Source organism: Adiantum capillus-veneris, chromosome 30 (genome assembly GCF_014529385.1).
Source record: "Adiantum capillus-veneris isolate H3 chromosome 30, ASM1452938v2, whole genome shotgun sequence".
Classification (NCBI taxonomy): Eukaryota; Viridiplantae; Streptophyta; class Polypodiopsida; order Polypodiales; family Pteridaceae; genus Adiantum; species Adiantum capillus-veneris.
Window position 1 is genome coordinate 93,132,270 of NC_140960.1, and position 11,860 is coordinate 93,144,129.

At 45.7% G+C, this 11,860-nt stretch overlaps 1 protein-coding gene and 1 pseudogene across 1 annotated transcript; both read left to right on the forward strand.

The window, feature by feature from the left end:
- The first annotated feature begins 28 nt into the window (after positions 1 to 28).
- On the forward strand, positions 29 to 1,007 carry LOC147418414 (uncharacterized). Its single transcript, XM_086506957.1, has one exon. The coding sequence runs from the start codon at positions 153 to 155 to the stop codon at positions 813 to 815; it is 663 nt and encodes a 220-aa protein (XP_086363083.1). The 5' UTR covers positions 29 to 152; the 3' UTR covers positions 816 to 1,007.
- Positions 892 to 3,579, forward strand: LOC147418415 (MDIS1-interacting receptor like kinase 1-like; annotated as a pseudogene).
- Positions 3,580 to 11,860: the final 8,281 nt, after the last annotated feature.

Consider the following 11,860-nt stretch of genomic DNA (forward strand, 5'->3'; position numbering starts at 1 on the left):
ATAGGGAGGATGACTAGCATTCAAAGCGTCCACGCATCTGACGACAACCTCCCGGGGCTCTGTCCCGATGGATTTCGAAGATTGTGCTCCCCTGGGCCCTATCTGTGCTCTCCTTGTCTCGAAATCAAATCGTGGGTGACATTCCAGTGAATATGAGCAGATGCCGCCGCCTCATAACCATTCAACTGCAAGAGAATCAGCTATCTAAGAGCATCTCTGTCAAGCTAGCAAGCATGCTGAATCTTGAAGTTCTTGATGTATCTCAAAACCTGCCGACAGGTGAAATTCCTTACCAATCTCGAAACTCCACTACTTTAGAAGCTTTCAATGTGTTATATAACAATCTCTCAGGCCCACTCCCATTAGAGGGTATGCTTAAAACAGCTAGCATAAGCTCTTTCCTTAGCGCGCTCGCAATGGGAGGCAGCACTTGGTGTAGTGAGGGAAATATTGTGCATGACAATGGGCAATCATGCGCTCCTAGTGTTCTGTACTCAGCTTCATGGGATAAGACAGTAAAAATCTGGAGCTTAAATAGCTACAAATGCATAGAATCCTTCTATGCTCACAATGATGCTATCAATGCAATGATTGTGATTGATGGGTTTATGCTGGTGACAGCATCAGCCAGATTACACAATCAAGCTGTGGACGCGGTGAGGGTTCTCGGGGAAGAAGAGAAAACACAGCCTGCTCACCACACTGCATGGGCAGGGAGCCACGGTGAACGCACTGGCGGTGTCAGTGAATGGGAAAATTCTCTATTCTGGGATTTCAGATGGGGCTACGACAGCATGGAAAAGGGCGTACAATAAGCCTCAGCCAAGGGTGAGCTATTCTTCTAGCAGTGAGAGCAGGAATGTGAGTGGGGAGGGACATAAGGCTGCGGAGATGGACTTGCTCATGTTAGGAGAAGCAAATGATAACAGCAGCTACAAGGGCTTAGCAGGTTTGAGGAGGATCATAATACTAGAGCAGTGGTTGGTGGTGCTACCTTTGTAATGAGGAAGGTGCTGGTGGGCCCACAAGGGCTGTGCTGTCATTGAGCACGGTGGGGAACAATACGGTGTGCAGCAGCTCTGCAGACAAGACCATCAGAGTTTGGAGGGAGGGAGGGAGGCAGGCACTCGCGATCGGCCGGAGAGGCTGGGGCACCGCAGCGGTCATGAGTATGGCTCCGGTGTCCGGCGCGTCGCTGCCCATGAAGCGGGAAGCTTGGTACATTGGGATTACAGGTGCATTGGTCACGAAAAAGCTATCGACAACGAAGAATTGCGAGGGTTCCAAATCCAGTCCGACCTTCTCGACAGCATATGCCATCGGAGCATGTCGTCCTACTTGGATATTGCTCCACAATGTCAACTCTCTGTTTGTTTATGAATGCATGACCAACGGCAGCCTAGATGATCCACTCCATGCCGAGGACAGGACATACATTCTGGCGGGATGGGAGTCGAGATACAATATTGCAATGGGAATCGTACAAGGTCTCTGCTATCTGCAACATGATTGCTTCCCACAGATAGGCCATCGCAATATCAAGTCCAACAACATCTTGATAGATTGCAGTATGGAGGCTCAGCTTGCAGATTTCGGAGTGGCAAAGCTGGTAGAAACCAATGAGACTATATCGATGATTGCAGGCTTTTACAGGTACATCGTGCCTTGTAATGTTCTATGCCTAGTGCCAGGGCTCTTCTTTCCCTATGTTGCTCAGTGTAAATAAGAGAAGAACCCATGTCGACATTGTCATGCACTCGTCTGCATTTCAATTGTTTCTTCTAACTGAAGTGGTGTTTTCTTGCATGTAGAATATGCATACACCCTCAAAGTAGACGAGAAGACTGACATCTACACCTTCGGAGTGGTTTTGTTGGAGCTCTTGACAGGCAGAAGGCCCACCATTGCCGAATTAGGGGAGGCGGTGAACACAGTAGAGTGGGTCAGGAGCAAGATGAGAAGCTCCACAGGCATTGTGGACACGTTGGATGTGAATGTCGGGGCCACATGCAACATGGTGCAAGAGGAGATAATTTTGGTGATAAGAATAGCACTGCTCTGCATAGGTAAGTCGCCACGGGATCGACCGTCCATGAGGGCTGTAGTGACAATGTTGTGGGAGACGAAGCTGAGAAGGAAAGCAATTTCAAAGAGCATGCTCTGTGAGGAGTTTCATAGTACGTGCATACAATGGTCCAGTTAGGTCTGACAAGCCTAAGCTGCCTCCATGATGCCCTGGTTGGGTCATCCACTAGGGCAGTAAAGGATGGTTTTTGTAATGACAGTGGTGCCGTAAGTGCTCGATTATCAGGAGATGCAGCATAAGCGAGGGTGATAGTGGATGACACTTTGTCTCCTGTAATGTAGAACGCTGGCTGTTTTGTGGTCGCCCTTGCCATCGCTTTTTCTGCCAGTTGGCAGTTGTCACTAGTAGTTCTTGCAATTGTCTCGCTCTTAGGGCTGCAGGGCTTTGCGCGTGCCACAGTTATGAAGGGGTTCAATGCAGATGCAAAGGTAACACCCATACAAAGGCTCATCTTGCCATGCAATGCCAGCCCATGATTTTGCCCATATCTTGTAACTGTTGGATTGGTGTTAGGTAGACAGTGTATGAGGATGCAAGTCAAATGGCAACCGATGCTGTCGGCAACATTCGTACCAACGCATCTTTCTGTGCAGAAGATAAAGTGATGAGTCTGTACCATGACATTGTCGCTCTCCACTGCAGAAAGGTGTTCATCAGCATACTGCTTCCCTATATTGGATCAATGACCTTCGAAAGTAGCTGACATGGTTGGCGTTGGACAGAAACATCCACAGACCTTGCTCATCCATGAGTGTTGGAATTATTAAAGGCTCTGTGCGAAACTGAATGAAAAGGGCAGAGAGAAGTTGTTTTTGGAAGCTGGGTTGTCATTGGAGGCTCCTGTAGCTCCACGCAAGCATCAGCTTTCTCACTCTTTTATGTGCGAGCAGCGAAGGTCATTAGGCTGGAGAGGTAGCTAACCAAATCCAGTGGCATGCTAGATCATCTCTGCAAACTTCTAACCACGGTTCTGGGCGTAATTCTGCTGCTTCTGTCCATCGACGAGTATTAAAGGTAAGAGACATTGATGACGGGACAGCAGTACATGAGGACCAGAGCAAGTGGGCTGCTTGGACTTGGGGGGGACGCTGGGTTGGGTGAGCCCCCTGAGAGCGATATTTGTGGGGTGTGTGTAGTAGGAAGCCCCAATCATGAGACTTGATCATTCCAAGGCACGCACGACAGGCTGTGGAATCGTCCTTTATTGACACTATGACATTTGGAGCACATTACCGCTCAGATAGACGCACAAAAACAAAGGAAAAGTTCAAGTCAAAAAATCTCGGAGGTGGTAATGCTGGAGTCAATGCTCGCGGTAATGGTCCTTCAGCAATGCATGCGGTAATCGGTCCGGCTATATTTCCGCGCTTATTTTCGCGGGCCTTACAGCAAGGATTACCGCAACCATTACCGCGCACGTGAGTATTTTAAAAAAAAAGCAGATGATCATTTTTGGATGGTCCTTGGTAGGACCCATCCAAATGGTCATTTGCTTTTTTTTTCCTATACATTTAATAAATAAAAAAACAACAATTTCATTGCACAAAAACTTTGGGCCAAAATCAAATGTTTAATTATATTGGAGAAACTGTTCATTACAAAATTGTCCAAATAGGCGATGCATGGCGGTTATACAACTGTGGCCAAAAAAAGACTTTGGGCGAAATCAAATGTTTAATTATATTGGATATTACAAAATAGCCCAAATAGGCGATACATGGGGGTTATACAACTGTGGCCAAAAGAAGACGGGTCCAAAAACACTTAGAGGATTGAGCTACTCGGATCCTAGGACCTCTCGAGGGACTCCTTGACTCTGGAAAAGGAAAAAAAAACAAAACCTTTAATTAATACAAATGGATACATAATTCTGTATGCACTCATTTTAAAACAAAGTTCACACTTACAACCTGTAGTGTACGACATGCATTTTCAAATTCTTCGCGATTGATTTTGTTGTTTTCATACAGTCGGTACCATGTCTGATATTCGGAGTGGCTCTCTCTGTATCTCTGGATCTCTCGGCTTGAGTGGGTCATAGTAATATTTTGCTGTATACCATTTAAAAAATATCACAAACCTAATCTTATTTCCATAAATTAAATCAATTCAAATGAAAATACGCGCACTCACAAATTTATCTTTCCATGCTGCTTTTCCGTCCGAGCCGTAATGCGTGGGCGTTTGTTGCGCCGTCGTCTCCACCTGTCGAGTGTGCGTCCTAGCACCTGCCGCTCTCTCGTCCTCCAGCTCGCCCTGGGCTTTCTCCCACTCCTCGTCGTGAATATTTCCAGGGCGATAGTTGTGACCCTCAGATTCAAATGTTCGCTTTGCCGCCCTCCGCACACTGGACTTTTTATTTTTCAAGAAATTCTTGACGTACTCCTCGAGCCACTGTCTGGAGAATTCTTCCACTTCCGGATTAGGGAACCGCAGGAGCATTGTCGTGTGAATGTACGTCAAGTCGGCTGGGTCCTGACCTTTGAAAGATTTAAAGCAATCTTGGTATGTCGAGTGGATCAGGTGGTTAAGGTGCCCTCGAAATGTCCTCCCCAAAGAGGAACTTAGATCCACCTCCCCCCCTCGATGTATATAATAGTAGTAGCCACGAGCGTCCGGGGAGGGCGCATCGTGGTCCTCATCCTCATGTGGAGCTCCAAGGGGTGAGCGAGGAGGTCGGGGTATAAGAGGAGGTGAATCTGTAGCACTGCCCCCTCCACCACTAAAGCAGCACGAGCCACTACCTCGACGAGAGCGTGAGCCACCACTACGGGAAGAGCGCTGGCCACTCGAAGAGCGCTGGCCCGAGCCCGAACCGCTGGGTGGTGTAGGCGACGGATAACTCGATGGTGCGGACGTGGATCGCTGCGAATACAAGGTGGAGGGAGCTACGGGTGACGGGAAAGTCGAGGGTAAGGTGGAGGGAGGCACACTCTGTACGATCGGAGTGCCGACGCCCGGTGTCGCAAGTGGCGAGAGCCCTAGGCAGCCAACTGTGCTGGTGTGTACTGCCCTAGAAGACTCTGCTGCGAGGATAGCCACTCTGCCTGGGCGCGGTATGCCCTCTCGAGGTCGGGGTTGTGTACTGCATCTCGGAACCATCGAAAGCCGAAGGTAGATTGTGACTGGTGGGAGGAAGACTCCGAGTAGTAAGCATCACAAGCGTCCTCGTAAGAGAGGCCCTCGGCGAGAAATTCCTCTATGGATCGATAGCCGAGCGTGGAAGAGGATGCCATACAATTTCACAAAAAAAGGGACCCTAGTGAACATTGGATTCTAGTCAAAGTGAGATTCTTTATTGCATAGGATTCCTCCCTGCACAGGATTGCTTTTATCTCCTATTTAAGAAATGGTTTGTGTGTTTATTTTTTTTGCATTCATTTAGAGTGTGTGTGTGTGCGCTTCTAATTAATCTATTGTGTGTGTGCGTTAGTGTGTGGCAAAGAAATTAATCTAGTGTGTCTGTGTTGGACCTTAATCTATCGTTGGGTTTCTCGCTGACCATTGGGGTCTCAATCAACATCATCGCACACCCACATAGAGGTATGTTTTGGTATGCTTGTAACGCATGTACACTAATGCAAGCGTTAGTGTGTGCTTGTAACACATACACACACTAATGCTTGCATTAGTGTGTGCTTATGCACAAATTAGTGTGTGAAAACACACCAATGCATGCACGCACACACACACACACTAATGCGAGCATTAGTGTGTGCTTGTAGCCCATGCACACACTAATGCTCGCATTAGTACACACACACATTAATGCGAGCATTAGTGTGTGCATGCGTTACAAGCACACACTAATGCTTGCATTAGTGTGTGTGTGCATGCATTGGTGTGTTTTCACACAGTAATTAGTGCACAAGCACACACTAATGCTTGCATTAGTGTGTGCAATTTTTTCACACACCAATGCTCACAATAGTGTGTGCTTGTGCATGCATTAGTGTGTAGACACACTAATTTGTGCACAAGCACACACTAATGCTAGAGAGGTATGCACACACTAACGTGGGCATTAGTGGGTGATTGTGCACAAAATAGTGTGTGAAAACACATCAATTTGTGCACAATCACACACTAATGCAAGAATTAGTGTGTGTATTTACACACTAATGCATGCACAAGCTCACCCTAATGCAAGCATTAGTGTGTGCTTGTAACGCATGCACACACTAATGCGGGCATTAATGTGTGATTGTGCACAAAATAGTGTGTGAAAACACATTAATTTGTGCACAATCACACACTAATGCCCCGAGGCAGTCACTTATCAAAAGACCCCTATATCACGTGCGTTCAAGAGGTAATTAATAATACCCCAATATACGTACTATATTTACACTGTGAGCCTATTTAAAAAACCCCAACCCCTCTCTGTATGTATACATTTTAATACATTTTGATCTTTTAATAATCCTCTCCGGTTAACTCACGTGATATCATACACATTCTAAACAGTGACCGTCCCGGGACTAATGCAAGCGTTAGTGTGTGATTGTGCACAAAATAGTGTGTGTGTGCGCGTGTGTGTACAATGTGTGTGTGCATGTGTGTGTATGTTAGTACATGTGTGTATGCATTGTGTGTGTGTGTGCAATGTGTATGCATTGTGTGTGTGCATGTGTGTGTGTGTATATGTTTTTGTGTGTGTGTGTGTGTGTAGAAGAACGAGAAAAAAGAGAGAGTTCGAGCACTTACAGTCGTGACCTCGATCGCTTGGATATGGTGGGGATGGAAATGAAGAGAGTAATAAAGGTTGGAGATGGAGAGGGAGAAGGAGAGAGAGCTTGGAGATAGAGAGGGAGAGGGAAACAGGCCCGCGCAGAGAAGGAGTTCGTTTTTGAATTTTTGGCATTCAATTTCGCGGGGCACGCAGGTGCCTCCCTTTATATAAAAAACTTTGCTGAAAATTTTATCGCACGTATTACCGCGCCTGCTCCCGTGTGTATTACCGCGAAAATCTCTGATGAAACATTAAGGTTACGCCGACTGGATGACCTCTTGTGCCCACCTCCTTACCTTACAGTCCCCTCTATCTTTAATGAGTGTCAGTCATGTCAGTACCAACATTCTTGATTCTTCTTTTTCTTATTTAATTTCTTCTTATTTAGTGTGTGGTCGTGTGTGCAGATCGATTGGGATGATGTGGGTCCGCCGGTTGGCGCGAAACGAGCTCGATGGTTGAGCGAGCGACTACCATGTCCATGTACGCGATGTAAGCATGCGATTGCACGGCTTCGGCTTATATGCTTGGCTCACGTGGATGATTATGGACTATGGGATGATCTGAGAAAACGCGCTCGAATGGAAACTAGCGATCCGAGGGTTTTGACATCCATTAATGTCGCTCCCCATTGGAGTGTGATCGGGGGCGGAGGCGGGAGGAGGACGGAAGAGCCATTGTGCGAGGAAGCAGTCATGGGAGGGGGGTCACACACGCCGCCGTCCGATGTGGGTGGGTCCACACGAGCGCATGCGCATCCTACATCTACCACATATGGGGATCACCCCACCACCCCACCCCACATGCATGGAGGTGGAGGAAGATCATTTGCACAATATAGTTGAGGATCTTCTTGCATGTGAGGCGGCGAATGAGTGTGAGCCTAAGTGTGCATGTGAAGAAGCCGCCCAAAAAACCAAAGATTCATTGTTAGAGACAACACACACCGCTCTTTACGAGGGATGCTCCTACTCCATATTACTAGCGTCTCTTGATATCTTGAATATTCAAGCAATTTTTGGATGGAGCAATGCAAGGGTCAATGCACTATTGAAGTACGTTTAAGTGTAATAAGTGTTAATTGTGAGTTTTTTTCGTAGTTATATGCAATAACGAGTGTTCTTTAATTATGTCATAGGCTATTAGGCAAGATGATTGCAATCATCTTCCAGAAAATCGAAGGAAGACACGACAGGTGGTGACAAGGCTTGGGATGGACTATGATCGCATACATGTATGTGTTAATGATTGCGTGCTATTCCGTAATGAACATGCAGGGCTTGATGCTTGCCCCGAGTGTGGAGAATCAAGGTACAAAGAGGGAATGCAAGGAACCACAATACCTCGCAAGGTTTTTTGTCATTTTCCCCTCATTTCCCGCATCAAGCACATGTTCAATACCAAAGGAACAAGCGAGCTTCTTACATGGCATATGACAAATCGCTCCACCGATGGGGTTATGAGAGTGCCGGCTGACACGCCGGCATGGCAACACATTGAGCAGACATGGACGGAGTTTAGAAAAGAGCCTCGTCACTTGAGGCTTGGTCTGGCTAGTGATGGGGTAAACCCATTTGGGCATCGGTCTACCTCATGGAGTACTTGGCCAGTGGTTGTTGTGAACTACAACATTCCACCATGGGAGTCAACCAAGAAGGGGAACATGTTGCTCTCTCTTCTAGTCCCAGGAAAACACAAGGTGAAGAACATGGATGTATATTTAGCACATTTGATTGAAGAGCTTTAAGAGCTATGGAACGGCATAGATGTTTTTGATGTATCAAGACCACTTCGTGATCGGCGCACAATGATCAAGTGCATTCTCATGTGGACCATGCATGATTACCCCGGGTTTGGAGAGATTTCTGGTAAGCTTATACTTTGGGACGCTCTTTAATGTCTTTTCATTGGTCACTTATATGCGGTTATGTCTTTTGTTTTTGTAGGACTATCGACATCTGGACATAGTGCATGCCCAACTTGTGGACCCTCACTCGTGACAAAGAGACCCGCTCTACTTGGTAAGGTGATCTACCCCAATAACCATCGCTTCTTGCCGCCCATACATCGATCTTATGCTCCACCGTGCAATGGGATGGAGCCACTCCATTGGACCATGGCCGATTGGGCAAGACATTGGAACGAGCATCACAACACATTGCCTCCTCCCAATGATCCACCTAAGGGTATATTTAGGTACTCTATTTTCTTATCACTACCCTATTGGGCTTCATTGAAAATCCAACACCTATTGGATCCAATGCATGTGTTCAAAAATATTGGGCAAGCTATATGGGATCACATAGTAGGCAAGAAAGATTCATTGGGGGCTAGAGAGGACAGGTGGGCCATAAGGAGGCTCCCTCCTTCGGCCACACCTCGCATGGGGCCTCGGGGGAAGATGGTTCTTCCAAAGGCACCTTGGATTCTATCAAGGGTGGATCAAGAGCGGATGAAACAAGTCATTGCATCCATCCGTACTCCAACAGGTTATATGCGTTCGCTCAAGGGTGCCTTCACTAAAACTAAGAAAGGAGTATCTACACAACTGTATGGGCTCAAATCCCATGATTGGCACAAGATTCTTTAGGTAATGTGTGTGTGTATGTGTGTATATGTGAGTGTGTGTGTATGTGGTTTAGGGTTCTGGATACTAATAAGTCTTTTTGTTTGTACAATAGTTTATGCTTCCAATTAGCATTAGTGGATTTGCGGACACGAAGGTAAAGGTTGCAATATTCAAGGTGGGAGAAGTTGTCAGGTATAGCACATTTGATCCTCCCTCCTAAACTTTACTTTGAAGACTAACTTTACTATGAAGATTATGAAGGGTTTTTTGGTTACAGGTTTGTGAGTTCCAAAGAAATCGAAGTTTCAGCCATTCCAACAGCTCGACTTCTAGCGATTGAAGCAACTTGTGCTATTGAGGATGCATTCCCACGTTCTATCCTTGTTAGCCAAGTTCACCTATTGCTCCATCTTGTTGAGGAGATAGTCATTTGTGGTGTGGTTCACTCCAGGTGGATGTTCTTTCTTGAGAGGTTCTTAAAGACCTTGAAAGACTTTGTAAGGCTACGATCACAACCAGAGGTATTCATCGATCTTAAGCCTTAAACCTTATTAGGATTGGATTGTATTCACAACGCTTTTTATTGGTTGCTTTAATCACTAATGGTTTCATGTGTTCAGGCAAGCATGACAGAGGGTTGAATTGTACAAGAGGCTTTTGTGTATGTCTCTCAATATCTTTTCACAATAGACCCATCATTGCCTCGTTTAAAGACGGAGGAAGAGGATCCAAAAAAACACGCAAACATTCAAAGTGGGAAAGGTTCTCTCTTGACTTTGGATAGGGAATTTCAAACCATAGTCAACAACCATTTTGTACTCAATGCTCTCATCATGGACAAATGGGTGGATATGTATGTGGAGATGCGTACAACGAGAGAAAGGGAGAGGGAAGCATGGAAGAGGTCGCATGGCAGTAGGCGAGCACCTCCCTTTCCTAAAGAGCTTACCAAATACCTTGATCTAATTCCAGTTGGGTGGATATACAATGCCATGACAAAGGCCAAGGCACAAGGAGAACAAATAAGCCCTAAAGAATGGGAGTACGCGCGAGGATGTCTACCAAGGGTAATATACTCAATGTGTTTAGTGTGTGTGTGTGTGTGTGTGTGTGTGTGTGTGTGTATGTGTGTCATCTCTCTCTCTCTCTCTCTCTCTCTCATCTATCTTGATTGGTTTTTGCAGGCCTTCACATTCAACTCTATGTGGTCCGAAGGACGTCATTTTTAAACCCGCAAGATAGTTAGGCGGTCCGGGGCGGGCAACAAGAAGAGCGGCCTCTAAACACCCTTTGAGGCTCCCGTGCTGCTCAAATGGGGCTGTGGCAAGCACAATCAGAGACAACAACAACCCACAGCCAAAAACCAAACAAAAAAAGGGGCACCACCTAGTTGTAGATGCGAACTAGGACGCACGTGATTTCTCCTTGTACTCAAACGCACAAAGAGAGGGGAATGCAAGATAGCCATACACACCAAACACAAACATTCACCACGCCAGAGAGAGGTAAAGCGCACAAATCAACTTGAGCAACTCATTCTTAGCCTTAAAGACTAGATGCACACAAAGCTTGATGAGAAATAGAGAGACAACACAAAACTTGACCTTGTTGCCAATACACAAATTGTCTTAAGGTCACGTGAGCCTTCTCACCGAGCACCCTCTTAGAATTGAAAGTTTTGGCAAACAATTCAACAAGCCCTCAAACCACCAAGCATGAAATGGCACAACAAACTTCAAGGACAATATACCTTCAACCACCTGATGAGCCAACTTATCAAGTCAATTTGGAGAGAAGAGTCGTAGTTGCAGCATACAATTGCACCCAAAACTATGAATCTTATTTATTGACAAGAGTAGGCTACAAGTGTAATTGCAGAGTATAGTATCACTCCACTCCTCTAGATGGCATAACTAACTTCAAGCTTCTCCGTGCACCTATGTGTAGTGATGGAATAGAGCACTCACAATGCACACACTCTACACAACTAGGCTTGAAGAGTCGTGTGTTATGTGTTGAGAATGGTGTGGTGTAGTGTGATTATGGGATGATTTACAAGGGAGAGAAGGGCTGTATTTATAGGTTTTAGAAGCCCCGATTAGGATTAGACATAATCAAGTTTATTTGAAGAAATCAAAGATTATGCAATTTTTATTTTTTTAAAATGAGGGTGGGCCTCTCTTATCCTTTGAGTCACATGGATGTGGGCTCAAGGTAAGAGAATTATTGAGGATAAAAGGAGAGAGGATTAAGTGAATAATTTGGGAGTGCATACTCTAGTAGAGGGTGCATTTTACAATAAGGTTAGTGGTTAGTAGTTAGTAATTATCACTACAAAATATTTACAAAATCATTCACCAAATGGTGAGATATATGAAGAGAAAATTTAGAGAAGGGATGAGCTTGTAAAGAGAGGTTGAAGCTTTGGAGAAGTTGACATTCACCTCTTTACAGCACCGGAAGAAGAAGTAGT

Coding starts and splice junctions, on each gene's coding strand:
- LOC147418414 (XM_086506957.1), top strand. CDS start 153: ATGAGCAGATGCCGCCGCCTCATAACCATTCAACTGCAAGAGAATCAG.